This window comes from Hippocampus zosterae, chromosome 15 (genome assembly GCF_025434085.1).
Source record: "Hippocampus zosterae strain Florida chromosome 15, ASM2543408v3, whole genome shotgun sequence".
NCBI lineage: Eukaryota > Metazoa > Chordata > Actinopteri > Syngnathiformes > Syngnathidae > Hippocampus > Hippocampus zosterae.
Genome location: NC_067465.1, coordinates 11,290,692 through 11,311,587, shown reverse-complemented (window position 1 = coordinate 11,311,587; position 20,896 = coordinate 11,290,692). Strand labels below are relative to the sequence as shown.

General features: G+C 42.7%; 2 protein-coding genes across 4 annotated transcripts in view; one reads left to right on the top strand and one right to left on the bottom strand.

The window, feature by feature from the left end:
- Positions 1-9,018, top strand: part of LOC127616206 (low-density lipoprotein receptor-related protein 8-like) — a 54,245-nt gene extending 45,227 nt beyond the window's left edge. For 2 of the 3 annotated variants that reach the window (XM_052087665.1, XM_052087667.1), the window contains 5 exons: positions 249-390; positions 1,726-1,878; positions 2,563-2,838; positions 4,939-5,007; positions 6,367-9,018. In XM_052087665.1, the coding sequence (XP_051943625.1) occupies positions 249-390; positions 1,726-1,878; positions 2,563-2,838; positions 4,939-5,007; positions 6,367-6,713 (987 nt within the window). In that variant the 3' untranslated portion in view covers positions 6,714-9,018. The remainder of the gene's footprint in view (positions 1-248; positions 391-1,725; positions 1,879-2,562; positions 2,839-4,938; positions 5,008-6,366) is intronic. The other variant, XM_052087666.1, reaches the window with a different exon arrangement.
- Positions 8,856-20,896, bottom strand: part of LOC127616210 (KN motif and ankyrin repeat domain-containing protein 4-like) — a 198,426-nt gene continuing 186,385 nt past the window's right edge. Inside the window, exons 3-11 of the mRNA XM_052087675.1 lie at positions 16,598-16,651; positions 14,411-15,757; positions 12,707-12,767; positions 12,307-12,618; positions 12,140-12,224; positions 11,845-12,064; positions 11,626-11,768; positions 10,539-10,739; positions 8,856-10,237 (exon numbers count right to left, since the gene is read on the bottom strand). Coding sequence (XP_051943635.1) covers positions 10,142-10,237; positions 10,539-10,739; positions 11,626-11,768; positions 11,845-12,064; positions 12,140-12,224; positions 12,307-12,618; positions 12,707-12,767; positions 14,411-15,757; positions 16,598-16,613 — 2,481 coding nt within the window. The 5' untranslated portion in view covers positions 16,614-16,651 and the 3' untranslated portion in view covers positions 8,856-10,141. The remainder of the gene's footprint in view (positions 10,238-10,538; positions 10,740-11,625; positions 11,769-11,844; positions 12,065-12,139; positions 12,225-12,306; positions 12,619-12,706; positions 12,768-14,410; positions 15,758-16,597; positions 16,652-20,896) is intronic.

Here is a 20,896-nt window from a genome sequence, read left to right as displayed (position 1 = left end):
TACTTTTCAACAGGTCGGGCTTGTGTCCTTGTATGTCAGCTCCCCAGCAGCACATGTACTTACTATCAAGTCGACGAGCCCATTACAGCCTAACAGGGAATGCCTGTGTGACAAATTGTGGGTGAAGGACCCTTTATTTGTCCCGCCTCCCTTGCGAGGGCGTTGATCACAGTTCCAGACTACAATACTAATTACCCAGGCCTACTCTAAAAAGTACAGTTTCTCTTCTCTTGACTCTTCTTTTGCAGGATCGTATCTACTGGACAGACCGGGACAAAGCATCAGTCTTCATGGCCAACAGACTGACGGGTCAAGACATTCACACTATAGCTGACAACCTCAACGATCCGCACGATATTGTGGTCTTCCATCAGCTGCGCCAGCCGCAAGGTGCATGTGTGACTTTTTCAGTGTTTGCAAATTGCATTTGCACGTTACCCACTCTGACACCTCATAGATGCTCAACCGCATCTATGAGGCCACTCTATGTGGCAGTGTGTTAACCCGCACATATAAATAAATAATGAGGTGAAGTTTGGGAGTAGAGTGCACTTATCAAGGCACTAAGCAGCCACCGATGTCGCCGCAAGCCTGCTGCCTATCAGATTTCCACCGCAGAACGGTTTAGAATCGATTGCAAATGAAATGATTGCTTGGCAATTTTTTGTGTGTTAGTGAATTGTACTGGATTGGCACCTTATTGGATCGGCATGTGCATATGCTCCAGTCTTCCAGTTTAATGTATAATCACAAAAAAATATTATCGGGCCACCCTTGTTTCCTCAGTTTTTGTTTGTTTTTAATGCCCTAGTAGGCTACCACGAATTGTATGGAAAAATAATGATGAAAAAAATAGCTCATGATGGTGTCATTGAAGAGCCACTCTGCATGATTTTCTTGATAGTAACCAAAACCACTGCAATTAAGGTTAAGCATGTCAAATGATGCGGTCAGCTATATTGTGTCGCATTCACTGCATTCTTCAGATAATGGAATATACATTTGAACAAATGAATGAAAAATGGAAGAAACAAAGAGGTGTAATCATTTTTTTTTCATGATTGTCTATGCAGGCTATATTCAGGCCATGCATTCGGTTTCGGGGCCTTCAGTGGGGATTTATCCACTTAATCCAGTTCTTAGTCGCACTGCATTGCAATTATAGAGAAATCAATACCACGCAAAAAAAACCCCCAACAAAACATATAACAGCAGAGAGCTGTACCACGTACAGCATCTGGAGTAGTTCGCAATCAATATTTATTGTCAAACACAATGAAAACATAAATAAAATAAATCCTGCTTACCAGAAATGATCATTATTAAACTACAGGATGGTAAAAAGCGGACGCTGGCCCTGCTAGGAAATCAGCCCCATTGCTAATTTAGTTTAAATTTCATTGCCCAGCCCTATTGCTTCTGAAGGCGCAGGACAAATTGGATTGACATGGGTCATATACAGGTATGATTCACAGGGGTCATATCTGATTGAAAAAAATGTAAATACCGTAACTAACTATATCCACATAGAGATGTAGCTCTGCAGCCAACAAATGCTACAAAATGAGAATAGACAGTTGGGTCTAAAAGAATAAAATTTCATGGAAGCCATATTAGAATTCCAATGTATATCCTCATGTATTCCTAAATTCAATATGTGATGATTCGAAATGCAACATTGTCCTTTTCCCAGACTCTCATCTTCTCGTCTGTCACGATCCGCAGGTCCAGACAGCTGCAATCTAGGCAGTGAGGCCAATGGAGGCTGTGAGTATTTATGTCTTAAGGCGCCACAGATTACCGAACACTCTCCTAAATACACCTGCGCCTGCCCCGACGGACAGGACCTTGGCCGCGATATGAGGGCCTGTGTACCAGGTGAGACTTATGGAATGCAGGAAATGGAAACTAATGAGGCCTTAAAGGGATTTGTGGAGCACATCACAACTATATTATGTCGCAAAGCCAGGGATGTGCACTCACTTCAATGCATTCGCTGCACCTGCGCAATCTAAACAGATCCACTTATAAGAGCCATGTCACAAATTTTGTATTTACGAAGAGAGCGGGTCGCACTATGATTGATTTATTGCAGGGGTGTCAAACTCATTTATGGCGCGGGCCAAATTTTAGTTACCGTTTCACTTGGAGGGCCGATATAACTGAAACCATACACAGAAGTCAAGAATAACTGTTTATTCAAATCGTGTTTAAGTTACTATCATGAGGGGTTTGGTTACAAGAAAATGTTTCGGATATATGTCTTATTTATTACATATGATAATTGAACATTTTGGTCGACATTTTAGAGATGATCATGGAAGTTGACATGTTTGAGCTGCTTTCGCGGGCCACATAAAATGATGGGGCGGGCCAGATTTGGCCCCCGGGCCTTGAGTTTGATAGCTTGATTGACTGCATGTTGTCATCAGCAAATAAATTGACATTTTTGGGGGCTAAGTTACATTGAAATGCAATCGATTAAAAATGTCAAACCTGAGTTTCCAACTGACAATCTTAAAAGTAAAATGGGTTTTCCCTCCCCCCACACTTTGCGTTCAGCGCCAAGAAATGACATGCCAGCCTCTCACGCACTTCCACCTGCTACCACGGCAACAGAAAACTATCTGCCAACTTCAGAGGGAGTAGCGCAGGCAGACGCTAGCCCACGTTTGACCACATCACATCTTCCTTCCCTGGAGCCGCGCACCCCTCTCAGCACGCTCAAGACGATGTCATCGCAGGAGTCCAAGGCGCTTGGATCTCATTCGACTGCAACTGTCACCGTCACTGTGGAGTCGACCACACCAGCAGGGGACAGCAGTGTGTCACAACACTGTAAGCGAACTTGGAACTTATTTCTTCATTCTTGCTTATTTTTGGGATGTATTGTATAACATTAATTCCGATAAATAATGTAATTGAATGACACATTCATTCTATCAATACCCTTGATACACCCCCGATAATTATTAAGGTATGTTCTGTACAGTAGCTTCTAATATTCATATTTTTTTTAAAAAAGAGGAAAAAATGTATTTATAAAAATGCATTTATTGGGGGGGAAAAATCCCATCGTATCCTGTTCTCAAACTGTTTTCAGCGCTTTACATTGCTCATGTAGCGCATGTAAATAACAGACAAAGGGGAGGCAGGCCATAAGTATCAGTTTGTGAAAAAGAACGAATTTGATCATGTTTGGACATATACGGGGGCGTCACGGTGTTCGATTGGTGAGCACATCGTCCTCACAGTGCGGAGGTGCAGGGTTCGATTCAGGCTCCAGCCTTCCTGTGTGGAGTTTGCATGTTCTCCCCGTGCCTGTGTGGGTTTTTTCTGGGTACTGAAGTTTCCTCCCACATTCCCAAAACATGCATGGCAGGTTAATGGAACCCTGTAAATCAGGGGTCCCCAAACTTTTTCCTGTGAGGGCCACATAACTTTTCCCTTCTCTGATGGGGGGCCGGTGTCAGTTTGTAACATCAACGATCGTAGGGGAGCTTAAAAAAAATATTGTTTCCCAGAAAGCTACACATAACCAAATGACCCTTTCCAGGTTCTTTACAGAAAAAAAAGTCAGGAAACAAATAATAACACTATTAATGAAATAAATAATAACTAAATAACCCTCTCTGAGTTCTTCACAGAAAAACAGGAAATAAATAATAACAAAACAAATCTCTCTCTTTATAGCCCCTTGAAATCCACAAAAAAAGAGTTCTGCCATCTACGAGAACGCCACCTATCTTGTCTTGTATATAAGATAAGATAAGATAAGATATCCTTTCTTTGTCCCACACTGGGGAAATTTACAGCCTCCAGCAGCAAGAATGTAGGTCGAAAGAAGAAAGAAGAAAAAAAAAAAAACAAACATCTTTCAATTAAATGCAATATGAACACAAAATGGATAAATCGCAGTGCTATTTACAATTGTCTGCTACCGTCTTGTTCACAAGTTCTACTAATTGATCTGAGATACAACTAAAACACTGAAACATTCTATGGTGTGTAAATAACTTCGTGACCTTGATTTCAACCCTATTTGCGTCATGGGTCATTTTGCCCCGAAGACCACCTTTGTACTTTTTTTGTACAGCTTCCATGGAAATGTGAATAAAAACATTTCAATTTTTCTGCATTTGGGGACAATCTAGGAAAAGTCATAAAATTTCAAGTTAAAAAATTATCATTTATGTTTTTGGGGCGTTTTTAACACAGTGACAGGTCATTTTGACCCGAGGACAACAGGAGGGTTAGAGGGCCGGGTCAAATGTGCCCGCGGACCGTAGTTTGGGGACCCCTGCTCTAAATTGTCCCTAGGTATGAATGTGAGCACGGATGGTTGTTCATCTCTGTGTGTTCCCTGTGATTGGCTGGTTCAGGGTGTACCCCGCCTACTCCCCGAAGAAAGCTGGGATGGGCTCCAGCACACCCCAGTGGTCCTTGTGAGTAATGCGGGTTAGATAAGGGATGGACATATATGAGATGAATACCGGATGGATGATTCTGCCCGTTGCCTTTCTTGCAAATAATATCAAATCCTTACACAATGTCAGGACTTGCACATCTGCCTTGTGAGTTATATACACGACTGTGTAACGGAAAGAAGAGAAGGCATTAGAGTGGAGCTTAATGGAGCCTAGATGGATGAACTGAAGACGGGAAAGCAAACTCCCAATGGCCACTTGAGGGTTGCACGTTGGGCTTCCAATTCATCTTGTAGATTTATTTGACGCCTTTACCCCTTTGCGCCTCGTAAGCAAGTGCTGCCTATTTGTTTTATCACCTTTCCCTTCTCCCTGCCCTCTGCCTCCCGTCTCCTCCTGATCGCTCATTGTTGCTCACACAATCTTATACCTTAATTATCCTTCATCCTCCTTATTTACACTGTCTCCCTCTCCCATCCCGTATTCTTCTAATGGTGCTGTCTCCTTCCAGCTGGAAGTGAACATTTCCTCCTTGGAGAGAATCTGACAGTGGCTGTTTTAGGAGTGGTCATCCCCATTGGTAAGTCACATTAAAACCTCTTCCTCTTTGTTTGTCTGCCGCTGTCTGTCAAAATAGTCCATGCAAAATGATCGGCTGTCGCGCCAAAAGAGAAGCTTGGCCCAAAAGTGCTCTTCTGTGACGTTTCTCAGGAGTCACAGTCTGTGTGTCTGACATCGCTGCATTATTCACTCCACATGATGTTGTGCTGGCTTTTGCTGCAGCCGGTCCTGTGCAAACATTTTCATTTGGTCTGTGTACTTCATCCATTTTCGAATACATTTACCCTGACAATGTTTCATCACCGCTTTTTTATTTTTTTTTACCCAAAAAAAACCTAACTATAAAAACACAAAACCCAGGCGGATAATTGCACAAGGATTAAAAAAAAAAATCACCTTGTATAGCAGTTTACCAGTACTTGGTTCTTGTCTTAAAAACATAATTTTAATCCAGCGCAATATTTAATGTCTTATGTTACAAATGTATACAATATAAAAATTATAGGCGGCCTGGTGGTCCACTGGTTCGCGCGTCGACCTCACAGTGCAGAGGTTCCGGGTTCAATTCAAGCTCCGGCCTCCCTGTGTGGAGTTTGCATGTTCTCCCCGTGCCTGCGTGGGTTTTCTCCGGGTACTCCGGTTTCCTCCCACATTCTAAAGACATGCATGACAGACTGATTGAACACTCCAAATTGTCCCTAAGTGTGTGTTTGAGTGTGGATAGCAACCGGTTCAGGGTGTCCGCCGCCTACCGTCCGAAGACGGCTGGGATAGGGTCAAGCACCCCCCACGACCCTTATGAGGATCAAGCGGATCAGAAAATGTATGAATGGATAAAAATGATACATATGTTACTGTCAGCCTTGGACTAATGACAAGAAAGAGCATGATCTGTGCTCGTATCCTGCAGTCAAATGGCCCTCATGGATCAATTAGCCACATTAGCACATTAGCATTGGCAAAAGCTGCTCGTGGCACTTATGTGCGCATTTTGTTAGCTAGTTCCATATTGTAGAGTCACCTAATGTAACCATTGTCTCTCCTTGGTAAGTTAAACAATTTAAGTTAAATAATGTCGGCTTTTCGTGTACATCACTGTCATTTTTACGGCCACTCGATTGTTTCATTACGCTGTCTTTCCAGTTTTTGGCCAGCATACGCGCAGACACAACACACACAACATGCTTCACGTAATTCCAAATATGAACCAACCTTGACATATCACACCTTGGCTGAAACACTCGATCACGTTCATGTCGCTCTGTTTCCCCGCATGCCACTCGCGCTCCTCCCCGTGTGTCATTTCACGCCATGGGCTCGTTATGCCTCATTAACGCTCCCCCTCCTCTCCCTGCGGCTGTGTGTTAAATGCATGCAGTACCTATCATTGCCACAGTGGTGTTCGGCTTGGTCTGCGCCGGCATCTACCTGGTGTGGCGGAACTGGAGGCGCAATTCCACCAAGAGCATGAACTTTGACAACCCCGTCTACCGCAAGACCACCGGCGAGGGTGAGGAGGACGAGATCCACATCGGTCGGACTGACGCAATTGGGCATCACGCGCACCACCACCACCACCACCCGTACCCGCAGGGCGTCGGCATGGGGGTGGTGACCTCGGGAGGTGGCGCCTGCCCGCAGTTCATCACCTTACCACTCGGAGGCAGCATGCCCGATCCGGGGACGCATTGGTATACGGAGCAGCCCATGCTTTCCACCGCGTGAGCCAGGATAAGCGGATTTAGGGGAAAAAGATGGCTGCCGTGACACACGGGGAGGTCAAAGGTGACTGGGGAAGTACATATCATCAAATGCCATCCACAGCCATGTTCTATGCCAATTTTCCTAATCCTACAGATTTCGACCGCTACAAAGGTTCTCGTTGCTGCAACCAGATCTATTTTTTTCTTCTGATGACGTCACGTTTTGCATTGATGGTGTGTGTGTTGTGAGTCATCTGTTTTGTAACTAAGCCACTGAGTATTTTGTCCTCGATGTGTTTATTTGGGATCGGCGTTGGGCTGAGAACCGACACTAATTGTGGCTCTGCGTTGGATGGGACAATCTGTACAGATTCATAATAGAATCAATGGCTCTTTCAAAATGAGCTGTGTTGTCGAAGACTCCCTGATTTTATTTGAAAAGGTTTCTCAGCAGTCCAGACATGGTAGGAGTGAGTTGTTTGTTCTCTCCGAATGCCATTCCACACTGATGAACGGAGAGACTTTACTTTTTGTTTGACCTGCGACACTCGATAAAGCGAAAGGATCTTAGCTTTTCATAGTCTGCATAAAAGGGGAAAAGGTACATCAGAAAGAAAAGGCAGAAATAACCACTGAGTGGGTTTCCTTATTTTTCACTGTGATATTTCAACGTTAGAAAGTTTGAGAGGCGCAATATATCATTACTTTAAGTCAGGAGAGAATATTGCAATTGTATGTTTTTTTGCCTGCTATTTACATGTATAGACACTATAAAGAGGGTAGATGCAGTGTAGGAGTGATGGGCAACTTCAATGGTGGAGGGGACCACAATTTTTCATCAGCGTGATTGGGTGGCCGCATAGGACCGCACACTTCCCAACCGTCTGCATGACGGTAAACATTGAAATCCGTGCATATGTGACAAATATGTGCTCTTAATTTTTCATAGAAATATTTGCCATTGTACAACAAAGTGTTTGAAGCAAACAACAAAATAACCACCAAATGGGTGTTATTTTCCAGCTCTCTTGCACAAAAGTAACCATTCGAGAAAGGCAAAAAAGAAAATTATATCATTGAGGTACAATGTTTCCAAATCTGCCGCCCCCCACATCCCCTCCAAAAAATTAGGCCTACTCACATTGTAGTATAGGGCAGTTTAAGACCCGGTGCAAATGCAACTAGGCCAAGTGTGCCAACTAGCGGTGACTGGTGATATTACAACTTAAATCTACACACCTGATGATGAAAAAAAGAAATATAATTTTGTCAACCCAAAATATTCAAACACAAATTCTGACTAACCTAAAATGTGTTAATAAATAATAATTCATCAAGGGGGGTCACTCAGAGTGCTGCGAGCGGCCCATCCCTGCAATTGAGGATGCAATGTGTAGTAATTGCATTACAATTCAGCCACTCAGTATTTTACACACACACACACACACACACTCTGTGTCTCCTACAAACCTATCTCATGTATTTTTGTATTATCACTGTTGTCATTATGATCATTATATCGGAGTGGGAGGCCCCGGCAGATGTCACAAACCAATAACGCACATTGCCCCGTCTCCCCAATTTCGACATGGTGTTCACATTACGCTGAAAACATTCTGGTTGTGTTTGTGTGAGCGTGCGTTCACCGAAATGCATGTGAGTGCTGTTGTACATCCCGCAGCCATATTGGAGTCATTTTTTTGTTCTCTGTTGCACAGCCCTCTTTGAATGCCTTCTGTCTCGCATGAGCGTTTGTGAAGCCGTGCACAGTTGTGTGGATGAATGGCTGCCTAATTCGTGCGCGGATGACAGCGTTCCGGGTGCTTTTGGGGCTCATTGATATGTAAATATGTTTTCATAAGGTTTTTGATAATGTATAGCCAACGGTGATTTCAAAGAGATGATGTACATAAGATTTTAGATAAAAGTGTCGACACATATCCTAATTTATTTGTACAGAGAGCACTGCATTCCCTGCTTGTAATGATTCACCAAAGTCGTTAGTGTTGTTTCTTGTGCGTGTTTTTTTTTTTTTTTAAATCAACCAGCCTTATTTCTATGTTTATGTAAAATACACGGGCCCTCTTGACGTTTATTTCTCACAATTCACATTATACCACACGGGTCAGTGTTGCAATTATTGTAAATCAGTTTTGTTTGTGCCTTTTTTTTTTTTTTTGGTTGTTGTTTTTATTTTTCTTACTGTTCTCATGAAAACGCGGGACAATTGCAAAGACAAAACTCGATTCAAACCGAACTGGTTCCACGTGTTGATTTTCGGCATTACTTTTGAATATCTTGGGACATAAAATCTGGAATTTTCTGAATGTGTCTCGCTTTATTTCACTGTAAACAGCATACAGTACGTTATGGGCGACAATGACACAACTAATATACAGACAGCGTTAATTCGTATACTTGCGAGCCACAACATTAGGTAGACTTGCGCAATCCAATGGAACATGACCAAAAATTAAAAAAATTATTAATGTTGTATGAAGAACACATTTGGGTATTCAAGTAGTTTGTAATGCATTTAACTTCAAACTCACAAAGTAATTTGGAGAGAAGTGGCCACTCAAGCACGTCCTCCTGAGCGGGTCGGTCTGCTTGCCAATCTCAGTCGTGTGCTCTCCTCCAGTTTGTTGGATGTCACGCTTCTGATTGTGGGTCACACTTGAATGAAATGACATCAAATGCCTTTTTCCGTGTGTAGTTTGGAAGGCCATATGGATGCGTGCAATACTTACAATGGCTCATTTAAATTTGTTGCTCCACCTGACATAAAATAGAGAGAGCAGAGCTTGTCCAGCACCGTGAATCGCTTTATTGCAGACCTTTTTTAAAATTTCAATGTTTTACTATTGTAAATTTTGAACTGCTATTTCTGAATTAATATTTGAGATTTTATTTTTTTATTTTTATTTTGAAAGACTGCTGCTCAGTTTTCTACGTACAGCAAGAAGGTCGATGATGAATGCGTTCACTTGAAATTCGGATATCTTGGGTGCCGCATTGATGGGAATGTTTGGATACGCCAAGTTTGTGTGCCTTCCGCTCCAAGCATATCCGTCAGAATGACACGTGCAGGGAATGCCTTCACGGATGTCTGCAACATCGTTTACTTTTTAAGTTGTGTATTTCATTAGAGCTTTATTTAAAAATAAGTCAGCAATTGAAAAAATATGATTGCACATATCATTTAAAACACACACACAGATACGCTTGTGTGTGGGGTCAGGAAGAAAAAAAAACATACCTGTGCAAAGAACTTGGCAACAACAACAAAAATAATCTAGTCATTTCATCCGTAGTCGTAATAAAACACTCATGTAACACACTGTTCATGTGGAGTCTTTTAAAATATAGTTGACCGAATGCTTAAAACGTTCTCGCGAAACAAGGTCAATACGCAAGGCGTCGTCTCGGTGACACAAAGTCTCTCCAACATCACGACTGAGCTCGAGCCTTCGCGTGGGCTTGCAGAAGAGCGGCCGTGTCACTGTGCGAGCAGAGCATGGCGATGGAGAGCGCAGTACGACCACTCTAAAAAGAAGGAAAGACAGGAAATGTCCATCATATTTCAAATCGGAGCAGAATCGGTGCGACGCGCTTCTTCCTGAACCAGTTGGGTACGGAACCGGGCCCTTGATTTCATTTACTGTATTGGCCCGAATATAAGACAGTGTTTTGTGCATTGCAATAAGACTGAAAAAGTGGGGTCGTCTTATATTCGGGGTGTATACGTTATACCCATTCACGACACTAGATGGCGCCAGATATCATTGAAGCGAATGCTGGACTTGACTCCCCAGTGCAAAGGGGGCTGATTGTTTTGCAGTATCACCTGATCAGTCAGGGTCAGATCGCACTGGGTCCTCTCCAGCAGCAGCCTCGCAATGTGCGTGTAGCCCCTCTCGGATGCAAACATGAGAGCCGTGGTTCCCTGAGCGTCCCGGATGTTGGCGTCTGCGCCACAGCTCAGCAGCAGGCGGACCATCACCACTCGCCCGTGTCTCACAGCCAAGTGCAAAGCCGTCTGGCCTGTCTGTGTGACAAGATGTGTTGAGTTTGGAAAGTATGTCTCCAAATCGTGTCTCGTTAGATGCATTTTACCACTCGTCACACAAGATTTCTTTGATTTGATTATTGTCACGGTTCAGTAAACCTGTTCAGGGTTTATTTTGGCTCCCACAACCATTAAGTGGTGCTTATGTACATCACGAGGCTAATAAAAATGTCCTCGAGCTTCTTCCCACATTCAACAAACTTGCAAATTAGCATCCCTAAAGACTCCTAAATCAGTGGTTCTTAACCTGGGTTCTACCGAACCCTCGGGGTTCGGTGAATCGTCTCAAGGGTTTGACGGAGCCTCTGCCATGACACACACGAATCAACGTGTCAATTAGTTATGGCACATTCGCTTGGCCATCAATGGCCGGTTGATTTTGTGCACAATTTAAAAACTAAAGCTTTATACTTTTTGAAGTTCTTTTTAAATTTTTAAATTTTATTTATTTTTCACAAATCCTGTTGACTTTTTTCAGTTTTTAATAATTGCAGTTTTATTAATGTCTAAAAAAAATGGGTGGGGGGGAATCATATTTTTAGTTGTCAGTAAAGAAGCGTTCAGTTTATGTGCAACTGAACTGGTTGGGTTCGGTACCTCTAACCAAGGTTAAGAACCACTGCTGTAAATAATTCGCTTGTGGTTGTCTATATTTGCCCTTCAATTGGCTGGCAACAATCAGTGCAGTCAACTGGGATAGGCGTCTTCAGCGAGACCCGAATGAGGATATTGAAAAATATGGTGGTTGAATGGATGAATGGGTTGTAATTGTCTTAAAATCCAGGTGGTGTGACCAACTTTCTTTCTCTGCCTCGGGTCGCGCTGCTTATCCGTTTCTCGTTTAAAACGAGCAATGGCGATTTACCTGGCGTGAGCGGATGTTCATGTTGCCGAGCTCCATCAGTCTTCGGACCACTTCCATGTCGCCGGGGTTGTCGGGTGCTGTGAGTGAGGCCAGCATCGCTGCTGTGTAACCTGCTTCATTTTGGAAGTTAACGTCGCTTACTCCTGTGTGGCAGGCAGATGGCATTTTTCACTTTTTAGTTTTGGATTACTTCCAATTCATCACAAGGATATGTCGTACCTGTGTCCAGCAGCAGGCTGACAATGTCGTATTTGCAGTGGGAAACGCTGTAGTGGAGGACTGTGTTGCCGTTATCGTCGGCCAGGTTGATGAGGAAGGCCAAAAGTGATGGAGTTGCCTTTTTAACCTGCCCCAAGTAGACGTTCACTTTACTGGCCATTGAATTCTCCTCCGCTGCTGTACTGAACCAGTCCTGGAAAAGAACGACGAGGGCCCTCCTCTGCAACCGAGAGATTCTAAGATTACAAGCAGTTTAAGTGGAATGTGAGTGTGGAAGAAATACAACTGTACACACCGTGTCATTGGTAGGATTCTCGATGTTGTCCATGTGCTCGTTGAGGAAGCGACAAGCTGACATAAAGTCGGCATTTACCGTCTCACTTGGTACAAAAAAACGGAATGAGAGATATGAGGGCAAAACACTGAAAAGAAGAATCAACTTGTGCGTTCTGGCCTTCTCACCTGCTTTGAGTTGTTGTCTTGGAAGCATAATCCCCCTCCTTCTGTTTTACTGTGAGCTGAGACTTCATGTTGGCCATTTCTGCGATAGCATCAGCTTCAACAGATGCCGCCCCGCCATCTGTCCGCCCCGATCCATTTCCATGTGATATCACTTGCCTCTTTTCCTCCGTCCCTGTCTTCTGCCTCTCTGCTTCCACTTGGGTTGCAGCCATTTCCTGAGGTCTGATGCTGTTCTCTTCCTGCTCTAAACCGCAAGCCATCTGCGGCACGTAGTCCTGCCCAACTGGATTGTCACAAGCATTTTTTTTGTATCTATTATATGTAAGGAGCAGAAACCAAAGAGTGATACATTAACCCTCATTAAAATTGGTTTAGTCACAGAAATGGAATATTGGCTCACCCTTCGTCAGCAGTATTCGAGGTCCAAGCATCACCATCATTTTTCATGGCACATTTCCCACCTATAAATTCATGATATGGTGATGACAAATGTTGAAGCAATCAGTGCTACATGCATTGCTATAATGGAATTACCGTATTGGCCCTAAAATAAGCCGATGATTTTTGCATTGAAATAAGACGTTTTATATTCTGAGTCTAGATATTATACCCATTCACGACGCTAGATGGCGCCAGATATCATTGAAGCGAATGCTGAATTTGACTGCACAGGCCAAAGTGAACCCGTTACAAAGAATAAAAATAGAAATAGCGGGAGCACGAAGAAGAAAAATAAATAATAGTGGTAAGAAAGAAAAGAGAAGAAAATAATAGAAGAGATAACAGAAAATGGAGAAACGTAGAGGCAATCTGGAGAAAAGTGGGTCGAAGATCGGCCAGGTTAACCGGCAGCTGAGTAGAAGTTAGGATGTAATTTACGTTTTAAAAACCAGAAGCCATTCATTTACGAATATGATTGCACTTTAGTTTATATATTTAAATGTTCAGATATTAAGATTTGAATGAGGCAAAATAACATGCTTTTTCTCTCAAATATATTGTTATAATCATTTGCTTCAGATGTACTGTAATTATTTTCTCTATAAAAATTAATTTGGTGTTCAAAAAGTATTTTTTCAAACGTGAGTCTTGAAAAAGAGGGAGTCGTCATATAATCAGGGCCGTCTTATATGCGGGCCGATACGGTAATCAAATGCCCTAAAGCATAACATTGGCCAGTCACTAATTCAGCACTCACAGTAAAAAAAATGCATGTGAATGAGAGATTCTTACAAGGCTTGAAATAAGTGGTTTCACAATGCAGTTTGCGAGGCATAATTAGCATTTCGACCCTCATTAAAACACATTGAATAGCGAAACAGAGAATCAACCGGCGAGGCATCACAGCTGGTCTGTCTCGCTCACATCACCCACTGCGGGTATTTCAGCGGATGACACATTTCAGAGGATGACGCACAGCTTGCGCAGCAACACTTAGCTAGCAACAAGCTTCACTTGGCAACAGCTGCAGTTAAACATGTGCATTCGCTCCCAAGTCTGTAATCATTGTCTCCATGGTAGCAAATAAGATTTGTATTGATATTTATATTTATATTTACGACAAGGATCGTCTGGCGAAAGGAGACGCCATGCTAATTGCTAAGCTAACCTAAGAGTACCGGTAATGCAGCTAACGTGTTTAATTTGGTAATCAAGTGCTTGGGTGACCGAGTCCACTTTTAACGGAAGTCTCGCTGGAACTGCATTCAAGAGGAAAACGTTCAACTTTGGATGGCGAAATAATTGGCAAATTGGACGATGGTCATCTGGACGATGATGAGAAATGTATTTGCGAGACATAAAATCAAGCGTATGAATTTTCTGTTTTCTAAAAAGTTAATTTATGTTGTCATATTTTACATTTTTAATAAAGCCTTGCTTCTGTTCACCAAACTAACCTGAAAAAAAAGCTTTCAAAATGACTTAAATGAAGTCATTGATTCGCAAAACTGCTCCGCCAAAAAAAAAAGGGTCAAGCCTTGCCATATCTACTGTACATAAAGCCTGACTGTGAATGCTTGTTCCATCCACAACAATCACACAGCTATGAAATTGCAATGTCTTTTTACGTGCTCATACTGCAGTAAAACAAAGTTGAGGCTACCTCCATGTTGAAGGGCGTATCCATTGTTGTTTCGGAGCTGAGTGTAGTGGCATGCAAGGATGTCGACGAGTCCCATCATTTCCTGCTGCAAGGAGATAACCTTTGGGCGTTTCTCTTCCTCTGCCGCACTCAAACACTCCCACTGCTGATCCAGGAGTCGCTTGATCTTATTTATGTGCTGGATGACCACAGACGTGTCAGCAGAAATCTCCGTCGGCAGGCAGCTTTCAGGGGATTCGACATCATCTTTGAGATGAGCGTTTTGTCCATTTGCGCCGACACTTTTTGATATTGCCGTGCTTTCATCCGCCTCCTGGTCGACAACAACTCTCTCTGCCTGTAGCCACACGCCGGAATTTGTGACCAAGCGTTCAATCTCTTCATCTTTATCTTTGCTCGCCTTCTGCAACTGTCTCAGCCGTCCTGCGGCCCTCTGAAGGTCCAGCTCAGTCTCGTGCAGTTTCTGCTCCAGCATGGCCACCTTAGCCTGGAGCGACGTCACCGTCAGTAGCTCGTCCAAATCCGTGCTCATCCTCCACTCATGTGTAGGATTATCATCTCGACTATTACGAGTACATCGTTCATAGCGTGAATTTTTGTTGTTGTCGTGGGTCCCATTGGTGTAAGAGAGCGGTTGAATTTGCGACCGCAGCGTTTCTTTTTCCTCCTGTAGCTGACAGATCTGTGCCCTGAGGTCTGGAATGACCCGTACCTCCCTCTCCAGCTCTTCCACATGTTCCAAGGCATCTCGTAGGCGTCTCAACAGGCCTGAGCAATCCTGAGTGTGAGGATTCTCTGGGGAGTCTAAGATGTCTTCACAAGACTTGTTTCTGTCTCCAAGATGACCCCTTGAGCTTCTTAGGCTAGCGGGCTCCTCCATTGCCTCCAATCCTTGTCTCAAAAGTACTGTAAGGGGGAGACTGGAGGCCCGGAGGAGATGCGGTCGGATGTGCTCACCCAAGGGTTGCTCATCAAACGCGCGGATTTTGGCCTCAATTTCTGCTCGGCCACGTGGTGAAATGGGTGACCTGTGGTCATACAGCCAGGGAGTAGAGCTGTGGTGGTGGTCATCGGACAGTCGAGACCTGGGGCCAAGCGCTCCGGTTGATCCCCAGGGGCTTGGACGGTAACCATACCCGGAAGTATTCGGGTGCCGAGGAAGGGTGCTAGCCCGAGGGCCTTTACTGTGGCGCTGGATCGAAATTCTTTTTATGGTTCTGCCTTTCTCAATGTCATCAACATATTTCAAGAAGTCCAAGTCGAGGCGAAAACCATATGGGGTTTCCACTGAGTATGGAAGGTTGCCTTTGATGCCACTTTCTGAAGCTTTGGTCGGTTGCATATTCCCTGTAAACATGAAAATTGCATTTTTGAACAATACATTGGACAAGATGCGGCGTGTTATGTGCTTCCGATGGTTTGATAGCTTCAATTAGAAAGGTAATATGTCCTTTACGGTAACTTGTCGTCATTCCAGGAAACAGCGAGTATCTTATAAAGAATTCGATGCTATCAATGTTATTGCTACGCGTTGGACTTGCGACGCAATTGTACCCCAAATGCGGAAATGGTGCATGCATCGAGTCTATTAACATCAACCACTGGATCACTAACGCGAGACTGATTATTTTATTTTCTTGTCTTATTCTATCTTTTTCTAATTACCATTAGCATAACTAGTGTTGGCCGCCCCGTGGTACAGTGGTTAGCGCGTCGACCAGTGCAGAGGTCATGGGTTCGATCCGGACTTCCTGTATGGAGTTTGCATGTTATCCTCTCGCCTGTGTGGGTTTTCTCCGGGCACTCGGGTTTCCTCCCACATTCCAAAAACATGCATGGCAGACAGATTGAACACTCGAAATTGTCCCTAGGTGTGAGTGTGAGCGTGGATGGTTTTTTCGTCTCTGTGTGCCCTGTGATTGGCTGGCAACCGGTTCAGGGTGTACCCCGCCTACTGCTTGAAGACGGCTGGGATAGGCTTCAGCACCCCCCGCGACCCTTGTAAGGATAAGCGGATCGGAAAATGGATGGATGGATGGATAACTAGTGTTAACATCAACGCATCCCACAGGCACGTTCACACATTTTTGTTTGTATAATTGCATAATCTCCCTGTTAAGTAATTTAAAATTTTTACATAGTATATGGTGTTTTTTTTCTTCTACTGAGTGACCATTTGAAACATACCATTATATCTGTCCATGTTTTTGGATTTGCTGTCACATCATCTGTTGGAGATGTCTGTCAAAAGAAAAAAAAAATTACAACAGAAAATAACACATTAAAATAAGTGCCCGAGCCTTTTTTTTTTTTTTTACAAGCAACGGAAATTGTTATGCGGCTATCCCATAATGTAAATATATCAAAGGGCAAATGAATAATTACATAATGACTATATACATGAAGTGCAGGAGAAAAACAAAAGTATTTTGGTGCTGGCAGTCCTTGAGGTTGAGCTGTGGTATTTTTGGTGAGACGGCACATCATGCAGAGGATTACACTTGAGGCTGTTTTAGCTGATTGCACAAAATCCAAACAATTGCACTTAATTGCCTTCCTTTTTTGTCCCTCACGTTGTCTGAGTGATGTGCTGCTTTTTTTCCCCTCCCTCACTGATTCATTTCTTCCATGCACATGGATGGCTGTTATTTTCCTGTGGCACGTCTGATCCTCACTTGATTACTACCCTGCTGTCCAAGATGAGGGCCGAGAATAACAAACTACGTTTTAGCCCTTGCAGCTATGGGCAGCAGAAAAGAAAAAAAAAAAACCCCAACATATTTGTGAAGGCATACAAGCATTGTTATGACTCACTGTTTTTCTCCCTTGTAGTGTGTTGTCCCTCTTTGCTTAAATCAACAGTTTGTTTACTTTTCTAACATTTCATAGTCTTCAACTTGAGCTCTGGTTGCACTCAATAATTCAGTTTGACATGATTTTTTTTTTTAATACATCTTCATAAAAATCCGCTTTTAACCCACAGCAATGGCCATGGCGCTGGCCTGTGGAATAATTTAGTCATTTAGCTTGCTCATTTTGGTCGGGCCAGTCAGTTCTTAACCAAATAAACATTCTTCCCTTCTTTTGCCTAGGTACAAAAAGTAGAAGAAGCATTATGTTTTAATTCTGTGCCCATGTGTCGGCCTTATTCTTGTTAACGTGTACTTCAGTAGATTGAAGGGTTTTTTTTTTTTTTTTTTTTTTTTAGGTCATTGTTCCCCTGTTAAATTGGACACACACACACAAAAAAAATGTAATTGTGTCACTCAAAACTCAAGGTCGCCGAGACCTCATGTGATATTGATTTTTGAACCTCAAGACAAATGACTCCCATGTGTTTGGATTCTTTTTGTCCAGGTAGCTGGAATTAGGGTTGATTAAAAAAAAATTAAAAATCCAGCACTTTTTAATTACGGTACAAAACATTTGACAAGCTGTACCGTTGCCAAACAGGATGCAGAACACAATGCACTGTAGAAAAAAAATGCATGAAAAAAATCTGTAAAACAGCAAAGCCGTGAAAGATGAACAGTGTTGTAGCGAGGGATTACTGTATATTTTTTACAACGTTTAATACACAATCTGTCCATAATCCTAATCAAATCAGCAATTATAGCTTTCTTTTATCTTGAAACAGTTACAACCTGATCGTGCGCAATCTGTCAACTAAATCTAGTCATCTCCTTGCCGATTTTGCCCTACTGACCTTGTGTGTTCTCCTCCCTGCTCCAGACCACCAAGGCAGCCACTGAGGCATTCTGCAATGCCAGCTATGCCGTAAACAACCAACACAAAATGTTCGGCTGGGAAATTTGACCTCCGTTCTTGAATAACTCATTAGTAGACCTCAGCAAAAAGCAGAATACATGAAATTTGCACACGGCATCTGTAACGGAACAGACACTTCATAATGCGAGCGTGCCATGCATGGGGACCAACATGCACGTTTTCATAAAAAATGTAACCAAATGTGTGCTGGATAATGTCAGATCAGCAATATTTCACAATAGGCATGAGTAATCTGAATCTAAATGTACTGTGGAAGATTCAGTTTTTGGATAAATTAGCTCCATTTGTTGAATATGGAGGATGGGAAATGTTGCGGAAGGGAATGCATTTAAATGTAGTTTTCAGTTGTAAATACGGATGTTCTTATCTTGTGTTTTTACACTGATGCCAGCAGACAGTATATACTGGATGCAAGGTGGCTTTATTGTTGGCAGGAATCTTTCAGCACTCACGTTGACACGTCTTAATTTAGCCCATATATGTGGTGTAAAGCTGCGGTACATGTCATCAGATTTAGATGCAGATACTATTTGTCACTGTTTTTATTTTGACAAACTACAAGATGAGAAGAGTCGAATCCACTCCGGGCTGCTTCTCACAATTATTTGAATAATCGATTACTCGGATAAATCTGTTTCAATTTCCATCCCTTTATTCAAAAACAGGACTTTATTTCACATTGACAGTGCACACATATAAATTCATTCTAATTTGGTTACCGGTTTGGTCCATAACTGTCATGATTCGGTCGGGCTCCCAGCCCGAACACTCAGCGTCGGGTTATTGTTTGCTCTTGCGACTGTTATGTTTGTTTGTTTGCCGTTCCTTTGCTGCTGTCATGTTTGTTCTAGTAGTGTTTTGGTTAGTGATAGTTTTTGTTTAAGTTATGGTTTTTGTTTGTTAATTTGGACTTTGTTTTGGATTTAGTTTTCTGTGTTTTATCAAAACACTTCTTCAAATATACCCTGCTCCTCCCTCCTGTCTGCTTTTTGGGGTCCACCACCACCTTGCAACGTGACAGAAACATGCCAAAAAATAGGCAAAAATATTCACGTTTGTTTTTCAAAGTGTTGTTTTGATTCAACACAAACACAATCGGTCCTCGATCAAGGAGGACCACAGAAATCGTAGAATATTTACTGTTGAGAAGCTGATATTGTGATCATTTGGACCATTATAAAAAATCTAAATGACTTCATCATCATGAATAACTATCGATTATTTTGATAAATCGATGAGTTGGTGTTTAATAATTGCACCTCTGCTTGGAAAGATTTTTTTTTACGGAGTATAAAATCCTCATTTGGTGGAAGTTGTACAGTAAACAAAACCTTATTTGTTATTCTAATGTTTGTTTATGTCTTGGGTTTTCCCGCCACACGCATATGTCATGATGTGTTACAAAAAAAACAAATGTGAGCTTATCTGCCTCGCGATTGGCTGGCAACCAGTTTAGGGTGCACCCGCGCCGACTGCCAGAAGACGGCTCGGATAGGCTCCAGCACGCCGGCGACGCTCGTGAGGATGAGCGGATTAGAAAAAAGATGGATGGATGGATTTAACTGCCATAATTTACTTGTTGAAGACTTAACACAAACTATCATCGAAGCCCCAACGCTATCAATGTGCCATCCAATTTTGAATGGCTCTGTATTTCCTGCTCTTCAACTCAACAAACAAGTGAGCCTCGAACAGCCTCTCCGGTTCTTACACCTAAATATAGTCAGTCATACATGTCTCCCTTCACCAACATAACCACGAAAAAAACAATATGGCATCTGGGTTAGGAATCTCCCAAGAGTCATTGCCCAACAATTTTCACATTCCCATGTTTAGTTGTCTGTGCTTGGAGCCACAAAAAAAGAGCATTTACCCCAAAGAGGCCCTTGCAAAACATGACGACAGTCAAAGTTAAATATCAAGAGTGAGTTTAATGCCCTTGGGGTTTTCCAAAGCACCCTGTAACCCGATAACATGATAAGCTGTCCACTGTAGTAGCCGCTGTCCCAGAAAGAGTTAAGTGAAAATGCATCATATTTTGGTTTACAGCAGGTGTGTCAAACTCATTTCATTTGGGTCACATTTTAATGACCTTTTCCCTTGGAGGGCCATTATAACTGACCCCCCCCCCCCAACCCCCCAACAACAAAAAAATAATAAATAATAACTGTTTATTCAACTATTGTTTAAGTTACTGTACTGAGTGGTTTGGTTACAAGAAAATGCTTACAATGTGTCTCTTATTTATTCCATAAGAACATTTAAAATTTTGGTCGACATTGTAGCAAGCATCATGGAAGTTGACGTTTGATTTGCTTTTGCGGGCCACATTAAATGATGCGGCAGGCCAGATCTGGCCCCCGGGCGTTGAGTTTGACACCTGTGGTTTACAGGAATACTATAATGCATTCACTGTTTTGTTTTGTTTTTATTTATCATCACTGTGGGCCTTCTTTGACCGCCTTGCATTAACATTCATTCATTCATGATCATCATCAAACCCACAAATTACATTGCAAGTCTTGACAGCGACATCGAACCAAGACAGACTGCAATAAAACAGGGAACTAAATACAAGCAAACTTGATGAGACAACCAGGCACAGCCTGGACAAGACACGAGTGGCTGGAGGGAGGGGGGGAGCTGATTAGTAGCCAAAAGGGACAACGCTGACAACAAGACAAAGCAAGACAAGAC